The following is a 26,728-nucleotide window of genomic DNA, read 5'->3' as shown; positions in this document are numbered from 1 at the left end:
ATGGCCCCTAACCCCTCTTACCGGGGAACTGCGTTTCTGATAGGAGTGATAGCAGTAACCAACAACAACATTGTAATGCTGGTAATGACTGGCATCTGTTGAACACTTACTATGTGTTCTGTGATAACGTGTTTACCAACGTCTTATTTTATTCTTCAAACAATGCTATTAGGTAGGCGGTGTTAATTCCCCTATATTTCTCCATTTTAGAAGTAGAGAAGAAACAAGTCTCAGGTCATACAGGTAGTAAGAGGCAAAGCTGGGATTTGAACTTCGATCTTTCTGATTCCTGAGCCTGAGTGTGCCCTCAGGACCCTCCGCTGCATAGTGAGACTGAGATAGCCCTTACTGGGGAGCAGGCACTGTTCGATATGCTCTACATAGATTGTTATCATGGCTTCGCCTACTGGCCTTATGAAGTAAGTATATTATTATCCCCATTTTACAGGCAAGAAACTGGGGCACAGAGGTTAAGTCACTTGCCCAAGGTTACACAGCTAGTAAGACTTGGACTCAGTTGAGATTTGAACCCAGTTATCTTAGCTTGAGTCCGTTCTCATAATCTTCACTCAAGTCCGTGCTCCTACGTGCTCCACAGTTCTGCTCCACCACCTCTCTGAAAATAGATAGAAGACAATCCACAAGTGACAGATGCCACATCACCTTCAGCAGGAAACCTCTTAGAGAAAGCTCAAGAGCACAGATTGAATAGGAGATTCTGAGGGCAGTCAACATGGGTTGACATGGGGACCCACGCAATGGTTACACCAGGACCATCACTGTGCCCATTCTTGTCCACACCGGACATGAGCTTGTTCCTGCGGCACGACAGGGGCAGGAATGAATCCAAGTCAGCCCCCACCCCCGAGGCCAGCGCCCTCATCCCTGCTCTGCCTCCCTGGCCTCTGAGAGCCAGTGTCCTCTTCCCAGACTCTTGCTGAACGAATGATGTGCCGAATGCCCACAGTTTGCAGTGTTTATGGGAATCTTTAAAAGCTGGATTTTCAGGCAAATTCAGCATCTTCATGACATTTCAGACTCAATTTATAATCAACGGTTATTTTAGCTCTAATGGCAAAAAGCACCAGTTTTGCAGTAAAAAGCATTTATGAAAAGGGAAAAAGGAAACATGAGGTAAAGAGGAAAAAAATACTTCTTTTCCTCCACCCTCTCCCAAACTCCTCCCCACCCCCTAACAAGCAAAAGCTAGATAGCATCTCTGAGCTTCATCTTGGAGCCCTGTCCTGCGCTTGCTGGCATTGATGACCTCATGTTGGGCTTTCCTCTCCTCTGCTCCCCACCCTGGAACAGAGCTGAGCGATTCTAAACCCCCCCTTCCTTGTAGAAACCCTTAGGTCACTGTGTTTACCAAACTGGGCTAAAGTAAGGATCTCCGGGTCCCAGCCCAGAACCATGACTCTGAACTTGCAAGAGAGAGGCTTGGTGAGCTGTTATTTAACACAGTCCACTGGTGATTCTTATCCTCCAGTGAGTTTGAGAAATGCTTTTTTCGGGGAGTGAGGGGACAGGTTAACTATCTATTTCCCTTATGCATTTAACTTTCTTTCACTTTCTTCCTTTGCCATTTTGGCTCTGCCTCTGGATGCACTTAAGATGCTGTAACTCTCTTATACATATGGCATTCAGACCTTAATACTTCACCCTGCTAATTCTACCGCTTAATCACATGCTACTGATTCTCAAGGAAGAGGCAAGAACATGTTCTGCTCCCTCCTCCTTTGAAGAAGTGGAATGAAGAACAAAGCCACAGGGGAGGATAGCTAACAAATTTTTGAAACCTCACTGTTGCTCCATAACTTCTTTAGGATAAATCTGTGATTGCAGCTCAATGCCTTCACTGCAGAATGTGTCCGAGGCCAGGACTGAGCCCTGACTTCTGCTCTGTTCCCCTGGGGTGCCCAGCCCAGGGCTCCCAGGACCCAGCTGGAGGCCCAGAGAAGCAGGGACAGGGAGGGCAGAGTCTGCTGCTGAATGAAGGTGGAGCATGGAGCTGGCCGTGGGATTCTGGTTCAGCAGGTCCCTGGCACCTGAATGGCTCAATCAGGAGGCCTCCAGGTCCCCTCTGGAAGGATGCGACCACGTTGCTGCTCTCCCATTAATCCCACCAGGCCTGCTCCACAACTACCTTGGAGGAGGCCACCCTGCAGCTCTCCACTGCTTTCTCCCTTTCTCTAAAGTTTCTAAGTCCACTTCCAACTCTCCTGCTGAGAGGCTGGTTTTTTATTTGTACGTCACATGATTGAGAGCCCAGTTTTTGTCATTTTTTCCCCCAACAGTAGCACATTTCCAGACCCAATGAGGAAGCCCCTTAAAGTCTGGGAGTCGTGGGAAGGGGGCCTAAGAACTCCCTTCCAGGGGTGCATTCACTCGCAGTTGCAGGGACCTGGCCCTCAGATCTAGGCCAACACATGAAGTGATGCTTGTCTCCCTGGCTTGCCAGACTATCCAAGAGGGACAGACTTTGGCTCAAAATAGGAAAGCACTGTCTAGTAGAATAATGTATTTTGTGCAGAAGTGAGCTCCCTATAAGCATACTGTCAAGTAGCTCCCAGGGAGGCCATGAAGAAAGACCTTGAGTTCTGAACATTGGTTTAGGTTGGGGGGTAGGGGGTGGCAACAGACTTGGCTAAGAGGGCCTCTAAAATGGGTGATTGCAAGAAAGCATCACCTGAGATTAAATGAGGCTCTCCCTGTCTCTGCCATGACCCCCATTTCAGCTGGATGTTGCTTTTCAGAAAAGTGCTTTACTGAAAAATACATTGGTATGATAGCCATATTTATATAATACCTACTGTGGGCCAGGCACCAGACTAAATATTTGACACCAACTTTTAATCCTTTCAACTCCCCTTTGAGATACGAACTAACAAACAATCCTAAAATTTGTATGGGACCACAAAAGACCCCGAATAGCCAAAGCAATCTTGAGAAAGAAGAACAAAGCTGGAGGGATCACAGTGCGGATTTCAAACTATACTAGAAAACCGTAGTCATCAGAAAGTACGGCACTGGCCTAACAACAGACACGTAGATCAATGGAACAGAATAGAGCCCAGAAATAAACACATGTGTATACAGTCAATTTACAACAACGGAGCCAAGAATATACAAAAGGAAAAGGACAGTCTCTTCATGAAATGGTGCTGAGAAAACTGAACAGCCACATGCTAAAGAATGAGATTGAACCATCATCTTATACAACACACAAAAATTAACTCAAAACAGATTACAGGCTTGAGTGTAACACTTGAAACCATAAAACTCCTAAAGAAAATAGGCGGTAAGCTCCTTGACATAGGTCTCATTGATAGTGTTTTGAATCAACCAAAAACAACAAGAACAGGGGCACCTGGGTGGCTCAGTTGGTTGAGCGACTGCCTTCGGCTCAGGTCATGATCCCGGAGTCCCAGGATCGAGTCCCGCATCAGGCTCCCTGCTCAGCAGGGAGTCTGCTTCTCCCTCTGACCCTCCTCCCTCTCATGCTCTCTGTCTCTCATTCTCTCTCTCTCAAATAAATAAATAAAATCTTTAAAAAAAAAAAAAAAAAAAAAAAACAAGAACAAAGATAAACTAAAAAGCTCCTGCACAGCAAAGGAAACCATCAAGAGAATGAAAAGACAACCTACGAAATGGGAGAGAATATTTGCAAATCATATATCAGATAAGGTGTTAATATCCAAAATATGGAGAGAACAAAAGATATAAAAATTATATATATATGATTTAATAGCAAAAACCCCAAATAACCCAATTTTAAAATGAGCAAAATAATTGAATAGACATTTCTCCAAAGGAAACATACAGATGGCCAATGAGTACCCGGAAGATGCTTAACATCAGGAATCATCAGGGGAGGACAAATTAAAACCACAGTGAGATATGACCTCACACCCAGATATGGAGGAAGGGGAACCCTTGTGCACTATTGGTGGGAATGTAAGTTGGTGCAGCCACTATGAAAAGCAGTATGGAGGTTAACTCAGAAAATTAAAAAATAGAACTACCATACAATCCAGCAATTTTACCTCTGGATATATGTCCAAAGAAAAAAAAGACACTGCTTCAAAAGATATATGCATCTGCATGTTCATTGCAGCATTATTTACAAAAGCCAAGATATGGAAACAATCTAAGTGTCCACTGATGGATAAATGGATAAAAAAGATGTGTGTACGCACACACACACACACACACACACACACACACACAGAATATTATTTAGCCATAAAAAAGAATGAAATCTTGCCATTTATGACAACATGGATGGACCTGGAGGGCATTATGCCAAGTGAATAAGTCAGACAGAAAGACAAATACTGTATGATCTCCTAAATATGGAATCTTAAAAACAAAACAATCTCATAGATACAGAGAACACATCGGCTGTTAGATTGCAAGAAGCAGCGAGGGTAAAAATGAGTACACTGTTTTTTGTTGTTGTTGTTTGTTTTAGGTTAAATAAATTGAGTATTTTTTTAAGAGAGAGAAAAGTACTGCTGTTAGTTGCTAGATGAGGAAGACAAGACACAAGAGGCCATGTGACTTGTCCTGTTAATTGTGGGGCTGCACAGAGCCCAAGCCCCCTCACTACACTGTCATCTCTCAGCTGTCCCTTGGATCTCAGGAATGGTGATTCTGGTCGAGGGCTTGGGAATTGAGGGTCTAGACCACATCTCAAATGGTTGACCTTGGGCACCACCTTGGAGCTTGTTAGAAATGCAGGATTCAGCTCCACCCCTGAGCTCCTGAATCAGAATCTGCATTTTCAAGGGATACTGAAGTGGATCTTGTGCAATTGAAATTTGGGAAGTTCTGAATTCCAATGTCACTCATTTGTTTGGTCTGGTTCTTTTCATCTGTACTCTAACTGCCCTGTCCCTTAATCTCCTTCCATAGTTGAGATGGGGAGGGAGAGGGAACAATGAACAGACTCTAAATCTGAAATAATGCCCATACTCTTACTACTTTGACAAATTCCTCTCACCTCCAGATATTTTGGTCAATCCTCATTAAAGTCCTGATTTGTACTGACTGGGAAAGGGACCCGGGCTAGTTGGAAGGGGAGGGAGGCAGCAGAGACCAGTGGTCAGGTCCACTTGGGACCAAGTCCTGTCCTGGGTCCCTGGGTCCTGCCTGCCACCACTGCCCACTCTCCTGCCCCACCCCCAGCCCTGTAGGCGGCTCCCCGACCAGGAGAGTCCCTATGCGTCCCTGAACATGACAGTCCCTCCAGCCACAGCCGATGTTATTAATTTTTAAAACAAACTTCCTGATTGAGGTTCTGGCTGCCTCTAAATTGTCTCTACAAGGAGACTGTGTACTAATTAACCCATAGAAACAATCAATGATGTACCTTTTTCAAGTTTCAGGGTGATTAGAATATGAAAATGAAGAGCACAATGGTGCAGATGTTTTAAAATCACAGCAGACAGCAATTAGTGACACGGAAACCAGCTGCTTATCTCTCCAGATAAAGCCTCTTAATAGGGAATTACACTGGAGGAGTCATTACCCAGATGGATCTCGAATGATTTACAGAGGAGGCGGGGCAGCGCTAACTTTGATTTGTGAGCAGGTTCTTGTCAAGCTTCCTTCCTTACCTCAAACAAGGTGGATTTGTGGCTGGGGTGGAGGCAGGCTGCACCTTTCTACTTTTTGCCTGGGGCAGGGATGTTGCCAAGGATAAGGAAAGGAGAGAATGGGGCCTGCAGAAGCCACAAGCACCTGCCTCCTTGATTCAGGCTCCATTGTTTTGGGATCAACTCCCTCAGCGGTCCCTGTGCAAAGCGGGGAGGGAGGACTCTAGGAAGGGGAAACAATGAGTAGCTGCGGATTCAGGTGTTCCTTTGAGAAAAAAGTCCCCAAGTCCTACAGAGTGGCTTTGGGGGTGTGTGTGTGCATATACATGGGTGTTGGGTATAAGGAGTTCTTAATAATCAGTGCTTGATCTCTCTTTCGTAGTTGAGGTAAAATTTACATTTACTGAAATGTATACTTTCAAGGGGTTTTGCCAAATGTATACAGCTGTGTAATTTGCACTCCTGTCATCATTTAAAATATGTCCATTATCCCCAGAAACTTCCATCCTGCCCCTTCACAACCACACCAGTCCCCACTCCACCTTATAGACAGTCACTGTTCTGATTTCTATCATAATAGACTAGTTTTGCCTGTTCTAGAACTTTACATAAATGGAATGGTACAATATGTACTTTTTGGGGGTCTGGCTTCTTTAGCTCAGCTTGTGTGTGTGACTTATGCATGTTGTGGATTAGCTCTACCCTTTTCTTTTTATTGATGGATTTTGTATTCTCCTGTTGATCAACACCTGGGCTCTTTGCAGGTGCTTTCTACTCAGAATTAAGTTGCTGTGAAGTTTCTATGAAAGTCTAATTGTGGATAAATATTTTCATCTCTCTTGGGTAAATTCATAGGAGTGGAATTGCTGAGTCATAGTGTATATTTAGCTTTAAAAGATGTGACCAAATCAAGTTCCAGGGTGGCTGTACCATTTTGCACCCCCTCCAGCAATGGATGAGAGTTACAGTTGCTCCTTATCTTTGTTAATACTTGCTGTCAATCTTTTCAATATTAGCCATCCTACTGAGTATACAGTAGTATCTTCTTGTGGTTTTAATTGGCATTTCCCTGATGACAAATGATTTTTGAGGACACTGGCATGTGCTCACTGTCCAGTCCTACTTCTTTTGTGGTTCAGAATATATTGGTGAAAGTGTTTTGCTGTTGGGTGAGGTTCAGTTGGTTGCATGTTGATCAAATCTTCCATATATTTTTTTCTGATTTCTTTGGTCATTTTGTTTTGTTACTGAGAGAGGGGTGTTAAAATCCTTTTAATTGTGGAATTGTCTCTTTCTTTCTTGAATTCTCTTACTTTTTGTCTCAAGTATTTGAAGTTTTGAGTTGCAAACAAATTTAGTAGTATTGTCTGTTCTTGATGAATTGACTTCTTTTTTTATCATTTTGAAATGCCCCTAATTATCTCCAGTAATACCTTTTGTTCTGACTATTTCACATTGTATGGAGTGTCTCCAGCATTCTTAAAATAATGTTTGTGTGCTTTATCTCGTTCCATCCTTTTACTTTTAAGCTGTGTTCTTATATTTAAAGAGTATCTCTTGTAAACAGTCTATAGTTGGGTCTTCACATTTTCGTTCAGTCTGACAACCTATCCCCTGTGTTGTTGTTGTTGTTGTTGTTGTTGTTGTTGTTTTGGAGTGTTTAATATATTTTGAGTTAATATAATTACCGGTAGTGTCGAGTTTGTCTACAATGTTACTATGTTTTCTCTTTGTCCCATCTCTCTTTATTATGTTTCCTCCTTTTCTGCCCTTTCATGGACTAATCAAGCTCTCTTTAATATTCCATAAATTTCCTTCTATTGGCATTTTTGATATATGACTTTATTTTTAGTGGTTGCTCTAGAGATTACAATGTGCACCAAGTATCACAGACTACTTTGAACTATTATCACATCAAGTATAAGAACTGTAACAAGCATATATAGTTGACCCTAGAACAACAGAGGGGTTAGGAGCATTGACCGCCGCCCCCCCCCCCCCCCCCCGCCATGCAGTCGAAAATCCACATAAAACTTTTGATTCCTGTCCCAAAACTTAACTACTGGGAGCTTACTGTTAATTGGAAGTCTTCCTGATAACGTCAGCAGTTGATTAACACATATTTTGTGTGTTGTAGGTACTATATGCTGTATAATCACAATAAAGCAAGCTAGAGAAAAGAAAAGGTGTTAAGAAAATCATAAGGCAGAGAAAATAGATTTACAGTAGTGTATGGTATTTATTGAAACAAATTTGCATATACGTGGACCCACGCAGTTCACACCCACGTTGTTCAATGGTCAAGCATACTTCCGTATACCACCCTTTTGTGTTTTGTTTTATTGTTGTACACTTAATTCCTACAAATGTCATAAGCTCCATGACATATTACTATTTCTGTTTTAAGCAGCCATTTGTCTTTTAAACTGTATATGTGCCCACATATTTTCTGCTTTCATGTTCTTCATTTGTTCATGTAGATCTGAGTTTCCATCTGGTATTATTTCCCTTTACCCTGAAGAACTTCCTTTTACATTTCTTATAATTTCCTTCTGTCGGTAGTTGATTCCCTCAGTTTCTATTTATCTGAAAATATCTTTATTTTGCCTTCATATTTGAAGGGTATTTTCACTGGATATAGAAATGTCAGTTGACTGTTTTGTCTTTATTTTAGCACTTTGGAGATGTTATTTCATTGTCTTCTGGCTTGATTTTTACTGACGAGAAGTCAGACATTATTTTTGTCATTGTTCCCCTATAATTTTGTGTCTTAATTCTCTGGCTGCTTCTAAAAGTTTTATCTGGTTTTCATCAGTTTGTTTACAGTGTGCCTAGATGTGGTTTTTATGTGTGTTTGTTCTGTTTATTGAGCTTCTTAGCTGTGTTAATCTGCATGTACTATTCTCCTTCTCTACTCTGGGGTGCTAATTATATATTTTAGACTTCTTGATACTATTCCACAGGATACTGAAGCCTTGTTTTTTTGTTTGTTTCTTTGTTTTTTACATCTTTCTCCCTTCTTTCAGTTTGGATCATTTCTACTCTCTCCCCATCATGTTCACTGAACTTCTCTTCTGCATTGTCCTATAAGCTGTTAAGTTCAGCCAGTGAAGTTTTAATTTCAGATATTGTATTTTCCCAATTCAGAATTTTCATTTGGTTATTTTGGTATAGTTGCCATCTCTATGCTAAGATTCCCCATATGTTCATCAATTATGTTCATCTTTTCCTTTCAATACTTGAATATTTTCATAATGGCTGTTTCGGGGGCCTTGGATCTATCTTGGCTCTCCTGGTTGTGGGTCATGTTTGCCTATTTCTTTGCTTGTCTAGTGCATTTTTTATTGTGTCCTGGATATTGTAGTTACTATATTGTAGAGATTCTGCATTTTGTTGTTTTCCTTTAGAGTTTGACTTTTGTTCTGATAGGTAGTTAATTTACTGGCAAGCTAGCTTTATCCTATTGAGGATTCTTTTCAGACTTTGTTAGGGAGGGACTAACATAGTTTCTATTCTGGGGCTAGAGTAATCCTACTCTTAAAGAGTACCATTTCTGGGATATCAGCTGAGTTCTGGAATATTCATTAAAGTTGCCCCACTCTGGCTAAGCAGAAATCCAACACTGCCCAATACTGGTGATGTCAGGACTCTATGTTCAGCTTGTGGCCCCCTAGTAGCTGAACTCTGCTGGGCTTCATGGAGTCTTGCCCTCAAGTGCAGATTAAAAGTTGGCCAAAGACATAAGAATGTCCCTATAAATGTTTCTAGGGTTTCTTTTCTACATGGCTCCCTCTTCTTAGGTACCCTGTCTCTCAAATCCCAGTTCCTCCAGCCCCAAACTCTGATCTCTGTTTTTTCCACATAGTGAGATCACAGATCTCTGGCTTCTACTTTCCTGTGCTCAGCCTCAGAAAGTGCTTCCAGGCGAAGAAAACTAGGGATACGGGGGCCTCATGAGTTTCCTTCTCTCTAGAATCACAGCACACATTATCTATAGTCCAGTGCCTGAAAACAGTTGCTTCATATAGTTTGCTCAGTATTATATTTGTTTCCGTGGAAAGGGTAAGTCTAATACCTATTATAACATTGTGGCTGGAATGAAGTCAATGATCATTTTAAATTATGCAGAATTACCATGTATTCAAGGAAACATATGTTAGGGGCCTCTGTCTTTGCACCAGCTGTTATCACCCCCAGGAAAAGGAGTGCGTTAGTATCGCTCAAAACAGCCCCCAAATAGTAAATCAGGAATGGTTCCTATGGGAACTAAGTCAAGGTGACTTCCCAGGGTAATTCATGTGACAGGAAATGAGGACACATTCACTTTATATATGTCATTGGAAACTTTATGTCTGTTTAGGAGCTGGGTAGTGCTTCTGTTCAGGCTGCTATAACAAAATACCATGAGTGGGTGGCTTATAAATGACAGAAATTTATTGATCATAGTTCTGGTGGCTACAAAGTCCAAGATCAACGTTGGCAGATGCAGCATCTGGTGAGAGCCTGCTTCCTGGCTCATAGATGGCCTTCTTCTCTCTGTGTGCTCACGTAGTGAAGGACAAAAGAGCTCTTTGGGGTGTCTTTTAATGTAAGAGCATTAATCCCATTCATGAAAGCTCTACCCTCATTACCTAATCACATTGTGTTCCCAGAGGCCCCACTTCCTAATACCATCACTTTGGGGTTTGGGGTTTTCAACATATGAACTTTGGAGGGACATAGACATTCAGTCCATAACGCCCACGGAATCAAAGGATCATAAGGCCCTGGTTGAAATAAGGTACTTAGTGGCATTCTTCTATACCTACCATTAGCAAATGCAGGAATGAACTGGGCTGAGGAGAGATCTTCTGGGGTCAAGTTCAATGGAAGCTGGTATATGCGTTCTTCCTGTTCATGAGCCTAAAGGGTCATTTTCAAAGTCTTTAAGTGACAGAACCATCTCTCCCCACCCCCACTCTCTTAAATGAAATCCTTTGCAAGGCTGTTCTCTTTATTTGGGGGTTAAAAGAATGATGTGAAGCATCTCTCTTGCCCCATCCACTGGCTATAGTTCAGAAAAGTCTTTACAAAATCCAGGACTCTGTGGAGTCCTAGTCCATTTGAAAACCACTGAACTGGAACATCTGGTAATATCAGAACCTCTCTAGTCCCTAACCCAGACCCTCTGTCTTTGATATAATCCAGTGGTTCTCAACTTTGTCTGCTCATTGGGATAGCCAAGAGCTTTGAAAAAAGTACTACTGTTCAGACCCCACTTCTAGAATCCTGATTTAATTGATCTGGGTCAGATCCCAGGCATGGTGTTCTTTATGAAGCTTCCTGTATAAGTCTAACGTACAGCCAGGATTGGGGACCTTTCATCAGACAGTTTCTGGTTACATTCCTTGTCTCCCACACTCAGTTCTTGCTCAGGCTTGAGCACTTGCTTCAAGCCTCAGAGATAAATGCCAGGATACCCCAGGGCTCTGGGGATTGGCCTGCATTGAGTTGGGGAAATAGAAATCCCAGAGTGGGAGGTCATGAACACCTGCATTCCAGATTCTTTCTGGGAGGACAGTACTCTTATCCACCCATACGGATGACTTTTCTGCCCACCTCACCTTGCAGTGGACTTGGAATACCTAAAGAGGGTACCGAGTTAGAGTTTCTTACTATGTAAATTACAAAGAGTTCAGAGAGCAAAACAAGAATGCTCAATGGTGCCAAATTGCATATCCTAACAGGCCTATGGTGGTTTGTTCTACATATTTACCACCAAAAAGTGCTGCAAATGTCATAGCAACCACAGAAGAGCCCCACCCCAGAGGAATTATGATATTCAAACATTAGATCAGTGCTCTTAAAACTTCATTGTGCATCGGAATTATCTGGAGAGCATGTTTAAAATGCACATTCCTTGATCCCACCCTAAAAGATTGCAATTAGTAGATCCGCAATGGGGCCCAGGAGTCTGTATTAATGACCAGTACCTTAGGTGGTTCTGATACAGTGATCCAGGATCACATCTTGAGAAGCACCAGTTGCCAAATTAAGAGCGAAAGCTCCCCTCGTTACTTCATACCCAGGCATATTTTCCTACTCTTGTAAAGCAAAATATCTCACGAACAGTAAATTTAAATTATCGGTGTCAGCAGAAAGTAGCACAAACACAGCTAACCCAAAAGAGTAGTTTATCTCTCACAAAGTCATGCTTGATTTTTGATGAGTTATATGATTTTTCTCAGACCCAAATAGCCCTCTTCTCTCATTGCGACAACCCTTACTTCAGATAAGCCATAGATAAGGCTGGGTGACTCATTTTCTTCCCATTTTTATGGATTTTTCAAGTTTTTATGCAGCGATCTAATGCTTGTTTTCAAAAGTAGACAAAAATCAAGTGCTTTTTCAAAAGAAATCTAACTTGTACAAAATTTAAATGTATATGATACATTGGTTGTAGGGGAGGGGATAGTTACCTACTTTACAAAATAATTCTTCACATTCCAGAAGAACTTGCTTCCATAAACACATCTTTTAAGAAGAAAATCTGTCTAGTTTTCAAAATGGTGGTTCACTGATGAACATTTGGCATCTAGGCTCAATGGGCATGGAAAGTATTGTTCTTATAAAAGTAAGCCACACCTTCAAAATGACTGTGTGGGGGCGCCTGAGTGTCTCAGTCGGTTACACGTCTGCCTTCAGCTCAGGTCATGATCCCAGGGTCCTGGGATCCAGCTCCGCATCAGGCTCCCTGCTCAGCAGGGAGTCTGCTTCTCCCTCTCCCTTTGCCCCTCCCCCCCCACCCGCTTATGCACGTGCGTGCACACTCTCTCTCTCACTCTTGCTCTTTCTATCTCAAATAAATGAATAAAATCTTTTAAAAGAAGTGACTGTATGTTTCACAAACAATTCATGGGGGTGGGGGAACAGCCAAGAGATAACACTGGGCTTAGTTGGTACTAAAAGTTTTCCACAAAAATGATCGGCCCAATGTAGAATATCATCAGGCCTTCCCTTATTTGGTAACCATCTTAGGCAACACCCTTGCTGTGGACAGAGGGTAGTATGGAGGCCTTAAAAGATTAAGGTCTTACTCCCAGAAAAATGCAGAATCTAAGGGGAAAATGGAAATGGGTGCTAAATGGGTCAATAAAGCCCCCAGTCAGTGACCCCCATGGGAGCCCAGGACCAGAGCACTGGCAGGGTGGGAGGGGAGCCTGTATGCCCCCCTACCCCTCCCCTGCCCCTACCAGCATCCAGCTAGGGGCCCGTTTTGCCATGTCCATCTCTGTCTCAATGGAGTAAGTGATCAATTCTCAGTGAAGGACATATTGGAACTGACAGCTTCACCATTGTGTATATAATATGTCATGGCTGACAGATGAAGAAATGGGATTCTGTGAAATGCAGCAGGATGTAGCCATCAGCCAAGGCTGGAGAAAAGCCGTGTTCTCCTGGACCCCTTAGAGAGTACTCCTTCTTAGTCCCCCTTGCCCCTTCTCGGCAGCCCATCTCAGTGCGGGGCTTAAAGCACCATTTCCCCCTATTAGTCCTGATCCTTTGTTGTGCTTCCCTTTTGTCCACGCTGCCCTTTGATTGCGGAGCTCTCCCAGCAGGGCAAATTGCAGCTGAAATGGTAGAAACAATGAGATCAGGCAGTGTCCAGATGGAGGCACCGGGAACCAGGCACACTTAACTGCATGACTTTGAGCTGGGCTGCCCTGGGTGTAAGTGAGCAGGCCCCACCTTTCAACTATCACAGTGAAATCCACCCCCCTGACAGTCACGTGGCCTTTCCCAAAGGCAGAGTTAATTGGAAAGTGAAAGAATTAACAGGAGATGAGGGAGAACTAACAGTAAAAATTGCATTGAAGAGGAGTTACCTTGCAAGTGCCTTTAGTCCTTCAGTATTGGGGAAGGATTTTTTTGTTCATTACCTAATGCATTTGAGTGCTCCAATTTCCTTATGAGCCATTATCAAATGAATGATTGGCAGCTTGTTATCTTCTGTGTGCAGCCACGTATTTTGTCGTGGTAATAGGCTTCTCAAACATGATTTTGTTTATTCACTCAGCAAACATTTATTGGGAACTTTCTGGGTGGTTTGCTTTGTCGTGGGCACAGGGGATAAGAAGATAAATGAGTCTGTGACCTCAAAGTACTTACAGTCTAGGAGAGGGAGATAGAAAAGTACACAAATAAATGGCATAGAGCATTAGGAGGATTGTGATGGATGTCTTTATGAGAGACGATGGTACATGCAAAAGGAATGACATAAGAAAAGAGGCTGGAGGATGCTGTAATGTACAGGTCATTAATCTCACTATTGACCAAATGAAATACCCATCACAAAATGTGTGTTCCTTAATTCATTCAATAAACATTTGTTGAGGGCCTACTATTTGCCAGGCACTGTGCTTGGTACTTCTGTGATGGTGTGTACAGGCTAGAAAGGGAAACCGGCATTAATTCAATTAATGCACAAATCAAATATAAAATTAAAACTAAGATAAAAGTCCAACAAAGATGACCTACAGGGTTTCATGAAAACTTCTAATAGGAGTATTTCTGTAAGGCAGGGGGCGTCCCTACGATCGAGCTGAGAGTTGAACATAGAGAGTTAATTAAGGATTCTGCTAGGCACCAAGAACAAGAAGATGGAGCAATAGAAAAAAACAAACAAACAAAAAACTGGTGAGAATCAGGGACCAAGAATTCCAGGTTCACTATGAAGCCCCTGTGTGGACTTCTGTGACCAGATCTAGAAAAGGGGGGGAGGTGGAAGGAGTAGGGGAGACAGGGTAACTATAAGTCCTGCTTTGCTGGGGTCCAAAAGAGTAACTCAGATTTTTTGTCCCATGGCAATGTTTAATAAGTGCCACCACTGACTCTCAAAAATGTTCTAGTATGAGTTATCAATTATACTGTTGCCCTAAAGAGTAGGACATTTTGTTTCCAAGCCCTTTTGTAGACTTGTCATCCTGTGAGTATATACCCAGTGCCAACTAAAATCTAAAGCACAGGGCGCCTGGGTGGCTCAGTTGGTTAAACGACTGCCTTCGGCTCAGGTCATGATCCTGGAGTCCCTGGATCGAGTCCCGCATCAGGCTCCCTGCTCGGCAGGGAGTCTGCTTCTCCCTCTGACCCTCCCCCCTCTCATGTGCTCTCTCTCATTCTCTCTCTCTCAAATAAATAAATAAAATCTTTAAAAAAAAAATAAAAAATAAAAAAAATAAAATAAAATCTAAAGCACAAATGACAAATCGGCAAAGTCCTGATTCATAAAAGGTAACTGGCATTTAATAGTTTATGCCATGGATAAGATTTCTGTTTTTAGTTTTTTGTTTTTTGTTTTTGAAAGTGGGACAGCAGCCTATGTGCCCAGCAGTAATTCCTAGCAAAGTCAGGTGACAGGATTAGTTCTCTAGATGTTGATGATGGTGGTGTCCACTGACCATTGCAAGAGGAAGAAAAAAGGAAATACATTTTTTGTCTTAATTTTCTCCTGGGCTTAGCTTGGGGGAGATTCTCTCAAGATACTTAACAAACAGAATCCAATACCAGAAGTATAAACAAGATTTCTCAAAATCAGAGAGGCAGAAAATAAACCTAGGGATTCCAGAAATTACCGTGAAGGAAACCCTACTTGCTTTACTGCATTGAATTTTACCCATAATGTTTTCTGACATCTATGTTTTGATTCTTAACAGGGACTATGAAAAATGTTTTCTAATGAAGTATAAATGCTAGAGCATCAATGGCAAACAGATCGGTAGAGATAGATGATAGATACATGGATAGATACATAGATAAAGACAGATACATGTTACAGGCTAAAACTTCCTAAGTCCACTAAGCCAATCATCATTTACTTCTCAGTGGAGATATTACCCAAAACTTTCTTTAGTTTACTAGTATTTTCCCTTCTTTAACAAATCTTAGGATAATGCATCCTGTACATTTACTACTTGTGTGTATAAAACAGGACTTACAATAAACTTTGAGGAATGCTTCTTTGTACTGGTAGTGTGGCTTAAAATCTATTGGAAATAACGTTAGCATTTTTACATTAAAAAGTTTTATGTCTCGGGGCACCTGGGTGGCTCAGTCGATTAAGGGTCTGACTCTTGGTCATGGTCTCAGGTCATGGTCTCAGAGTTATGCGATGTGAGCCCTATATCTGGTCCGTGCTCAGAGTCTGCTTGAGTTTCTCTCTCCATCTCCCTCTGCTCCTCCCACTCATGCTCTCTCTCTTTCTCTAAAATGAATAAATAAATCTTTAAAAAAAAAGCTTTAATGTCTCAAAATGATGTGTTCACTATCTACCACCTTAGTGATTTTGTAGATACTAGTTATGTTGGGCCTCTAGCACAGGTTCTGCTTTTCCCAACTGTGGAGTCGGTCCTAAGGAAGGTGCCAGAGTCTGGAGACTTTCCTTTAGAATTCATGTAGGGAAAGCACAGCTGACAAAGTTCGAAGGAGTGATCTTGAATGACCATGCTTTTTTTTTTTTTTTTTTTTGGCACATTCGTCCAGGAGACTCAAGGTTCCTTTTGAGACTGTCCAAGAGTTTCCTCAAGATTGCTGTCAGTGCCCATCCCGGGCTTCAGGATGCCTCAGAGGGTTACCTCCCAAACACTGCACCACTCCTAGGGTCAGAAGGATTGAAGGTCTTTTGTGCTTCTTTCCTGCTTCATTTCTTCTTCTCTGTGTCCTTAACCAGCCCCCTTGGCCCCACACATTCTTTAGACCTCCCCCCCAACCCTTCAGCTCGTGCTGTTTTCCCTTGTAGCAGTGGTTCTCAGGGAGCTACTTGTTGGAGCACAAGAGATGCTGAACTCCAGGGTAAAGTGCAAACAGAAATGAACTTGCATAGGAGGAAGCAAGGGAAGTACGTGAGTTGGATGGGAAGTGGGGACAGAAATCAGAGGGAGCTTGAGTTAGGCAAAGGGACCAGGGAGTCGGGAAGTTCACAGTCTCTCCTGCACTCTGCCACCATGGGCAGGACTCTCCATTATACAGATTTCAGCTCTTCCATGTGTACGGTCTGGCACTGGCCTAAGTGACGTGCGGGGCCTGTTCTCTCACTAAACAGTTCTTATTCCGAGATTGCATTCAACCAAGATGGGTAAAAGTTCCTGTTGTTGGGGGGCAAGGAGGAGTGAAGACAGCGACTAAAGCATCCTTATTAATGTTCCAAATCAGTGCACTGTATTTTTACTTCTGCAAATGAGAAAACCTCCAAAAGCATTCTGGAATTAAAGGTGGCTGTTCCCAACTTTCAAATAAGTAAGGCTTTTGACATTTAATTTTAAGTAGCTCTAACATGTTCATCTTTGTTTCTCTCTCTCTCTCTCCTTCTCCACCCCTCTACCTTAGGCTTATGAGCGGCCACAGAAACACTCAAATCTCCACTATGACCCAGGCCTCCCACAGGACGTCACCAGTGACACCTTAAAACCAAAGCACCAGCAAAAAAGCAGCAGCCAGAACCACATGGACTGGTCCACCAACTCTGACAGTGGACCTGCCACTCAGAATTGCTTCATCAGTCCAGAGTCTGGCAGAGAAACTGCAAGCACCAGCAAGATCCCCGCTCTTGAGCCCGTGGCTTCCTTTGCAAAGGCCCAGGGTAAGAAAGGCAGTGCAGGGAGCACGTGGAGTCAGCTGTCCAACAGCAAAGATCTGCTCTTGGGAGGTGTGGTCCCATCCCCAGGCAGCCACAGCTCCCCAGCCCCACCCAGCAGCTCTGTCGAGTGCAACGGACTTCAGCCCTTGGTAGATCAAGATGGAGGAGTTGCAAAGGAGCCCTCAGAACCACCTACCATAGGCAGTAAGAAAAAGTCCAGTAAAAAAGATGTGATAAGTCAAACCATAGCAAACCCAGACCTGGACTGGGTCAAGAATGCCCAGAAAGCATTTGACAATACAGAAGGGAAAAGGGAAGGCTACCCTGCAGACAATGCCCAAGAGGCATCACCAGCCAGGCAGAATTCGAGTTCTGTCAGTAATCCTGAAAATGACTCAAGTCATGTCCGGATTACTATCCCTATCAAGGCACCCTGTCTAGATCCAACCAGCCATAAGAGGAAAAAGAGACAGTCCATCAAAGCAGTGGTAGAAAAGATCATGCCAGAGAAAGCCCTGGCTTCTGGAATCACTATGAGCAGTGAAGTGGTTAACAGGATACTTTCCAACACTGAGGGAAATAAGAAAGATCCCCGGGTCCCTAAGTTGAGTAAAATGATAGAGAACGAGCCCCCCTCAGTTGGCCTTGAAACAGGTGGAAATGCCGAGAAAGTCGTGCCAGGAAGCGTGTCTAAGCAGCGGAAGCCACCCATGATCATGACGCCTCCAACATGCACGGACCACTCTCCATCGAGGAAGTTGCCAGAAATCCAGCATCCCAAATTTGCTGCGAAACGGAGGTGGACGTGCAGCAAACCAAAGCCCACCAGTATGCTCCGGGAGGCAGTCCTGGCCACCTCCGATAAACTGATGGTGGAACCGCCGTCTGCCTACCCCATCACCCCATCCAGCCCTCTGTACACCAACACAGACAGTCTTACTGTGATTACGCCCGTCAAGAAGAAGCGGGGGCGGCCGAAGAAGCAGCCTTTGCTCACGGTGGAGACGATTCACGAGGGGACTTCCACCAGCCCGGTCAGTCCCATCAGCCGGGAGTTCCCTGGCACGAAGAAAAGAAAGAGACGACGCAGTTTAGCTAAGTTGGCCCAGCTGGTGCCAGGACAGGACAAGCCCATGAGCGAGATGAAGTTTCACAAAAAAGTTGGAAAGCTTGGGGTGTTGGATAAGAAGACCATCAAAACCATCAATAAGATGAAAACACTCAAGAGGAAAAATATCTTGAACCAGATCTTGTCCTGCTCCAGCAACATTGCTCTGAAGGCAAAAGCTCCCCCGGAGACCAGCCCCGGGGCAGCGGCAATTGAGAGCAAATTGGGCAAGCAGATCAACGTCAGCAAGAGGGGAACCATCTACATCGGCAAGAAGAGGGGCAGGAAGCCAAGAGCAGAGCTGCCACCCCCATCCGAGGAACCCAAAACAGCCATCAAGCACCCAAGGCCTGCTTCTAGCCAGCCGGACGTTCCAGCCGTGCCTTCCAACTTTCAGTCCCTTGTGGCATCTTCACCAGCAGCTATGCACCCACTTTCAGCGCCGCTAGGTGGGTCAAATGGCAACCTGAGCCCTGCCAGCACTGAAACCAATTTTTCAGAGTCAAAAACTATGCCAAATCTCCAGCCCATCAGTGCTCTTCCAACCAAAACCCAGAAGGGAATCCACAGTGGAGCCTGGAAGCTGTCCCCACCCAGGCTGATGGCCAACTCGCCTTCCCACCTTTGCGAGATCGGGTCACTCAAGGAAATCACGCTGTCCCCTGTGAGTGAGTCGCACAGCGAGGAGACGATCCCAAGTGACAGTGGCATTGGGACGGACAACAACAGCACGTCTGACCAAGCAGAGAAGGGTTCAGAATCCCGACGGAGGTACTCTTTCGATTTCTGCTCCCTGGACAACCCGGAGACCATTCCGTCCGACACCAGCACAAAGACCCGGCATGGCCACCGGCAGAAGCATCTCATGGTGGACAACTTTCTGGCCCACGAAAGCCTCAAGAAGCCAAAGCACAAGAGGAAACGGAAAAGCCTGCAGAATCGTGATGACCTTCAGTTTCTGGCAGACCTGGAAGAGCTCATCACCAAGTTCCAGGTGTTCAGGATCTCCCACCGGAGTTACACCTTCTACCACGAGAATCCGTATCCCAGCATTTTTCGGATTAATTTTGATCACTACTACCCGGTGCCATATATCCAGTATGACCCGTTGCTCTATCTTCGCAGGACTTCAGACCTGAAGTCAAAGAAGAAGCGTGGTAGGCCTGCAAAAACCAATGACACCATGACAAAGGTGCCTTTTTTACAAGGGTTCAGCTACCCTATTCCCAGTGGAAGTTACTATGCACCCTATGGAATGCCTTACACATCAATGCCTATGATGAACCTTGGTTATTACAGTCAGTACCCAGCTCCCTTGTACCTATCACACACGCTCGGAGCCGCTTCCCCGTTCATGAGGCCGACAGTGCCACCTCCTCAGTTCCACACGAGCTCCCACATGAAGATGTCGGGGACAGCGAAGCATAAAGCAAAACATGGAGTCCACCTGCAGGGACCTGTCGGCATGGGCCTCGGTGACATGCAGCCAGCCCTGAATCCTCCCAAGGCGGGTGGCGCCGGTCTGGCCAGCGGTCGGCTCCACAAGAGAAAACACAAACACAAGCATAAGCACAAGGAAGACCGGATCCTGGGGACCCATGACAACCTGAGTGGTCTCTTTGCAGGCAAAGCCACGGGCTTCTCCAGCCACATCCTGAGCGAGCGGCTGGGTGGTGCAGACAAGGAGCTCCCATTAGTGAGTGAGAAGAATAAGCATAAAGAGAAGCAGAAGCACCAGCACAGTGAAGCCGGCCACAAAGCTTCCAAGAACAACTTTGAGGTGGACACCCTGTCTACACTGTCACTTTCTGATGCCCAGCATTGGACCCAGGCCAAGGACAAAGGTGACTTGAGCGGCGAGCCTGCGGACTCGTGCCCAAAAAGGTACTCCGGCAGCGGGGGCGACAGTGGCGGCACCAGACCCGAGAGCCTGGACGTGTTCAGTGACATGAACCCTTCGAATGACAAGTGGGACAGTGACATGAGCGGGAGTAAAAGGAGGAGCTACGAAGGCTTTGGGACATACAGGGAAAAGGACATCCAAGCCTTCAAGATGAATCGCAAGGAGAGAAGCTCCTACGACTCCTCCCTGTCTCCAGGTAAGGCCACGTTGCTCTTCAGACGGGCTGTCTTATTATTTAATTGCTGGCCTTTGCTCTTAAGGAGGCTGCCATCCTCGGCACATTGCATTCACCGGTTTGCAGAGAGGTAGGAACTAAATGAAAACGGACGTTCTTGCACGTTTGATACATTTTTTTTATTTGGCATTTGCTGTCTTTCCTCTCTCAGAGTCATGTCTGGGAACCGTGGGCCCAGAGACACCCCCAGTAGCTACCTAGAGTCCAACCACACCCATTGCATTTATGCTTTTTATTCAAGATGCTATTCTTAGGTCCTCATCCGATCTGATGGCGCAGTTTGCTATTTGGATGAAGCCTCTGAAACTCACTAAAAAGTGCCAAGATCCCAAGGATGTCAAAGCTGAATGGGAGTGATATCTCCTTTATCTGGCAGGTCGCCTCTAGAAGTCACACATTCTAGGTGAGAAGTCTACAGCAGAGCCACTGGAAGCTCCTGACCAATGAATCCTCCAGGGTAGCTAATGAGGGAGCCATCGCCCCAGGCTCTGTTGTCCTCTCTTTGTCCATGGACATTTGCATGGACCCCCAAAGTGATGCCCTAGCTCATCATTTCCCTGCAGGAAGGGGAGGGAGCCTGGCCGAAGGGTGTTGCAAGCCTCCTGCCCCCACGGGACCTTACTGCTGTGTCTCTTGGCGTGTCCGCAGGGAATGAGATTTTTCCCACTAATCTCTAGACTTGAAGTACTGGTTGCTACTAGAAAGAGCTCACCCCTTGTCAGCTGCTGGCAGAATTTCCTTCCTAACTTTCCCACCCACACAGGCCTTCCTTGCCACCGAAGCTTGACACTTCTGCCTAAGTATCCCTTTGTCCCTGTCCACACATCGAATAAGTGATAAGAATCTTAGAGAACAGAACAGTTGTTCATGAGGGAAAGAGTAGAAGCTCCTTTCCTAGGAGCTGCAGAAGCTAAAAGGATTCTCGTGGTCCCCCTACCCACGGATAATACAAAGCACTCTGGCGATAGCCTGGTTCTAAAAGATGAGTCATCCCTGGTTCAGGCTTGGGTGTAGTATCTCTCCTCTGTTTATGATGTGTATCTCTTGCTCGCTGTCTTCCTTCCCGGGGAGTCCATCATTAGTGAGGGTGAGGGCAGTCTATTCATGAGGAATTAGAGTCATTTTTCTAGGTCGGCAGACTTCAGAAGAAATATGATTATGAGTTAGAAAGCACTTAAGGATTGCCCCAAATTGCCACTAGCTTGTGAGTTGCTATAGTGGTAGATGCTCTCCTTGGTTAATGAAGAGACCAATTAGCAGACATGTTTCCTGCTGAAGGTGATAAATGTCCCACACTTCATGTTTGCCCAAAGAGGGTGTTCTCATCTGGGTTTCCCTGTTTCTCATCATCAGACTTTGTGGAAGGGGACTTGTTTTTTATGCAAAGCCCAAATTAAGCCCACTTGGGCAGGAATGGCTAGATTAAATTTTTTCGTGAGAAAAACTATTGCTTTCTCGTCCTGTATAGTGAAATTGAACCACAGGTCCAAAACAGCCATAGACAGAGGGTCTTCTTAATTTTTGTATTTTCTTGGCACTATTTAGCAAAAAAGTAATGGTGGCATGTTACTGCTAAGAACCTACAAGCAAGGATCCTAACTTAATAGACCTGAGACACAAGATCTCAGAAGCTGAAAGCTCTATCCATTGTTGCTCAGTAGGTTTCTCAGCAGTCTTACCAAGATTTTCTGTGGTTGGACTGGATTGCTGGGTGCTGGTCAACTCCACGAGAGTTCCCAGCTAGAGATCCTTCTCTGATTCCTGTGCGTGTCTCTAAAGGTGCCCACCTCTAGCGTACAGCTCTCTCGGGGTTGGCACTCAATGTAGTGGCCGTTGCTTTCTTCAAAATTCCCCTTCTTCTTCCCATCTTCTCATCCGTTCTTCATCTGGCCACATCAGATGGAAAGAAACAGGCATCATGACAGTGTCCTAAAAGAAAGCTGGATTCAACCTAAAAATTGGGTACGAGGCCTAACTCTGTTATGTGGGCCCTAAGGCATGGCATTCTGTTTTTTGGGGGTACTGTCTACCGGCTGTAACTGACAGGATTGGGCCAGACCTCTTTCGTATAGTATGTTTCAGTTCTTAAAACCATTTCACATACATTTCTTCATAACGCTCACCCTACAATCTTAGAAGAGAGTTATTTTCATTCCTATTTTACAAATCGGGATACTGAGGCTCAGAGATCAAGTGACCTGCCCAGGTTTAGAATCATGGTTAGAATTATGATTGTAATAAGCCCAGGGCTTTGGCCACAGCACTGCAGTTGACCGCATGCCACCCAAGAGCTAAGCCAAATCTAGAACACACAAGTCCTGGTCCTCAGCTCAGTGCTCGTATATTCCACCGTAGCCCTTCCTCTCAGGTACCCAACCATTCTTCAGTTACATGCCTTTCCCTAAGGCATCTGCACGGTGACGATGTGATGATTGCAGAGAGAGTAATTAAGGAAAGATGACATCCCTTTATTCAATTCCCAACCAGCGTAAAAGGACCCCTTAGGGCCCAACCTTTTCTAGCCATCCCCTTGGAAGCATCGACATGGACAGCCTTCCCTCTGTGTTCTTACTGCAATGTACTTCTTGGAGTTATTTTCACCACTGCTTTGTGCCTATCTCTGTGTTATAGGAGTTTATTTTTTCTTCAACATTTTAGTGAATCATAATCGTTGGTGGTTTCTATGTCTATATGACTTACGTCAGTTGTCCCTGCACATCTTGTTGAATATCTTACTGGAGCAGATCAGATTCTCGATCATTCTTCTCTCTTCCGAGCTTTGGCCTCTCCTCACCTCTATTCTAAATGTTCCCTCTATTTCTGAACCCCCAAAGCATCAGGGAAAAAACATGTTTTTAGCAACACTTAGGATTCAATGTCAGAGTTTGTCAAGTCTCCCTGAAGAGAGCTCACCTTAACGTGATACACTCCAAAGAGTAGCAAATCCCATTCAAAGGTGGGAGGCAGTGGAGTGAGGCTGAGGTTATGAGAAATCTTTCAGAGACATTACCTGAGTCAAGGTGTCTCTTCCATGAATGATACTGAGGGTTCTGCTTGAAAACAAAGGCATCAGTATTTCTCACAGCTTCTCTCCCTCCACCTCTTCCTTCTCCACTCTGGATTTACTCCCTTAGCATCCCAATGTCCTATTTCACATGAGCTAGTCTTCTCCGAAATAGATAGAGCATATATAGTGATGTCATCCTTTAGCCCATTGAGGACCAGATTTAGGAGCTAAGTCAAGGGAGGACTCTGAGCATTCCCTGAGATCAGAGCTGACGGAAGACACCATGTCAATGGAAGTCATTACCATTATGGAGACAGAAATTAGAGACTTCACTTAGCTGCACACTCCATTTCCTCTTTCCTGCTTGGAAAAGCATCCATTCTCCAACCCCCCAGCCCGACAGGTGGATGCACTGACTTGTTAGTCCCCTTACAACACACCTAGAGCTCAGAAGTCACAAAGACTCTACCATTTTTCTGCGTCTTACTCCTTCTGCTTTGTTTCAGAAGGCAGTGGCTCTTCTGACCCATTTTCTAAATGGATACCATCTGCTAAATCTCCATTTATAAAAATGCTTGCCTGGGACCAAATAATGGATAAGTAGTGGGAAGGTACCATCCACAGACTCCCAACGTTGGAAGAAGCCAAATGGGCCCTCATGTGCGCCTCTCTCCCACAAGGCATCACCATCTCTCATAGACTGACATGCTGCAGATTTCCCGAAGAGCAAACCTGTCCAAGTTTGACAACACATAGTCAGAGTGATGCCACGTGCTCTCAAAGCCAACTTCTTCTTAGCTGGTGGAAGGGGTCTCTAGTGTGAGTGATGTTCTTCCTGTTCAGACCACAGAATAATTTTTGCATACTTTGATCTAATATTTAGACATCTTAACCACTGCTGTCCAGGCTCCCATCAGATGTTGGAGAAACAGTGAAAAGAGTCAATTTACCTATGTTACCTCTCAGTCCAATGCCATTATTAGTCAAGGTAGCCATCCTGAGTCCCCAGATGTCAAGTACTTTCCTCATGATGAATGGATGCTGAGAATGAATCCTTAGCTCACCTCTCAGATATCAGAATCCTGCCACGTAGGTAGCTGGAGTCCCTTGAGCCTGGATGACTCCACCTGTCCTTGTGGTTTCTGTCTTGCCCTTTGCCAGCTCCTCTTATCAGCACCATGGGGCATTTTGAGAGGCAGTCTCTGTTGTCACTCATAGGCAGGAAATGGATCCCCACGCCAAAAATAATACAAAACCCTCCTCCAAGCAGGCATCCAGTTGAGGGAATTAACCACATAGATGAGATGACATGAAAACTATACAAAAGAACCATATGTGGGGAACATTTTCTACAAATGGAATAGAAGGAAGAAGAAGACTCATGGGAGGAGAAAGTTAAGGCCAGGAAAAAAGAAAGAGTGAAAAATAAAAAGCTGATGAAGTGTAGTCTGTTTAATCTTAATCCAAGTTGAATTCTGGGTCATCCTGTGGGAGGAAATGAAAGATAAATTAGCTAATGGCTGCTGTGTGGTTTAACAGGATTATGAGCACCTGGCCCAGTCTTGTCTCCTACGCTAAGCAGCTGAAAGACCTCTTCATCTTTTTCACTCTCTGTTTTCCCAGGTGAGCCTATGGTAAGAAAAGCTCTGACCAGACCTGACAGTCTCAGATTCTAAAAGTCTCAAATTTATACGATGCCATTTTTAAATGCAAACACGTGCGCCCATGCACGTGCACACATGCACATGCTCGCGTGCATGCACATACGCACACACACACAGAGATTGGACAGTTAGGAAGAAAATGCTCAAGTTATTGGCCAGGTTGGCCAATTAATGAACTGTGCAATGAAATTTCAAAATAGATCGCTCTGGTCCACGTATTAAATTATATGACTCACCCCATTCATCTTTGGCTCCAGCCACTTCATCCAGCCATTTGATCTCACCTTTCACAAAAGGTGGAACTCTCCATACCTGACCCCCACCAGCAAGTTAGCTCACTCTTTGTGTATGCTGCAGCCCCAGTCATCACCCTAGAAAAAATGTTAGAGCACTTGTGGGACCAATTGCGTGGGAACAGACAGAGCAGGCTTGCATTTATATTTAGACTCCAAAGTAAAAGAATCTTAACAATGTAATATAAACACCTCATTTTGCTGATGAGCACGCTGAGGCTTAAGAAGGTCAAGTGACTCATCCAATGATACGTATCTAATTGGTAGAAGAGCTTAGACCTGGAAGCGTAACATCAGGGAGAGGGGAAGGCAGAGAGAGAGAGAGAATAAAAGAAAAAGAACTAGAAAGGTGAGTTGTGGGAGAGATGTTAAGCTATATGTTTTCTTTTGCTGTGAGCCATTGTAAAAGGTAAGCATCTATTTGACAATAATTTGGTTTCCAGGCTGTCTCTGGGGACCCATGTTTGGGACTGGAAACAATCTTTGTGGGCTCTGATGGAAGTCATTTTTTTTCCTTTCCTGTCTTAACAATTGCACATACTTATTTTATCGGGCCTCCCAAGGTTCCTCCTAAGGTTTTCTCTTGGAAACTGGGAATTAATCAAATTAAATGTTGTGACCCATAACTTTCTGGCAATGAAAGAAAAAAATCTTAGACTCCCAGCATCTCTTTTTCCACATTAAAATCAGAAATCAAGCCATTCTGCCTTTGGAACAAGAAGTCCCCAGGCCATTTATCTTCCCACAGTTGGCAAACGTTCCGCTGTCCTGTTGGAAGTTTTTATTTATACCTTTGTGGCTTTGGGGAATTATGCAGATTCAGGTGTGGGTGCAGAGAACTTACAGTTTCGACAGACTTGGCTTTGATACGGCGTGGAGCCTTTCTTGGCTAGAGAAATCAATAAAGCTCGCTTTCCAAAGACTGGCATGTCAGTAGGCAGAGATGAGGATGGTGCCTCTGGAAGGACCCTCCAGAAACCCATCTCTTTCACTCTATAAATGAACAAGGGATGAGACTGAATACTTGCTAGGATTGTAGCACAGGCTCGTGCCAATATAACACTTAGTGCAGATTAGCTGCAGTCAAGGGGAGGAGGTGATAAAGACAAGGGAAAATGTAAAATGGGTTTCTTTGGTGGCTGATACACACACACACACACACACACACACACACACACACACACACACACACGGCTTGGTGCAGTCCTGGGGGAGAAATTCAAGGATTCGTAACTGGATACTTTTGCCCTCCAAGAGATTATAATCCAGAAGTCTCTCCTGTTAATGCAGAGGAAGAAACCAGATGG

General features: G+C 44.4%; 1 protein-coding gene across 1 annotated transcript; it reads left to right on the top strand.

Moving 5' to 3' along the window:
- Positions 1-26,728, top strand: LOC116629023 (SET-binding protein). Its single transcript, XM_032399313.1, has 3 exons — positions 1-81; positions 312-419; positions 16,962-26,728. The coding sequence occupies exons 1-3, from the start codon at positions 1-3 to the stop codon at positions 20,529-20,531; spliced, it is 3,759 nt and encodes a 1,252-aa protein (XP_032255204.1). The 3' UTR covers positions 20,532-26,728.

This window comes from Phoca vitulina, unplaced genomic scaffold, assembly GCF_004348235.1.
Source record: "Phoca vitulina isolate PV1807 unplaced genomic scaffold, GSC_HSeal_1.0 scaffold178, whole genome shotgun sequence".
NCBI classification, from domain to species: Eukaryota; Metazoa; Chordata; class Mammalia; order Carnivora; family Phocidae; genus Phoca; species Phoca vitulina.
Note: the sequence above shows the minus strand (reverse complement) of the source record. Positions and strands in the feature narration are given on the sequence as shown.

Excerpts from the sequence above, each read along its gene's own strand:
- LOC116629023 (XM_032399313.1), top strand. The coding sequence starts at position 1 with ATGGCCCCTAACCCCTCTTACCGGGGAACTGCGTTTCTGATAGGAGTG. Across the intron at positions 82-311 it reads ACAACAACATTGTAATGCTG|GACCCTCCGCTGCATAGTGA; the intron begins GTAATGACTGGC and ends GTGTGCCCTCAG. Across the intron at positions 420-16,961 it reads TCGCCTACTGGCCTTATGAA|GCTTATGAGCGGCCACAGAA; the intron begins GTAAGTATATTA and ends CCTCTACCTTAG.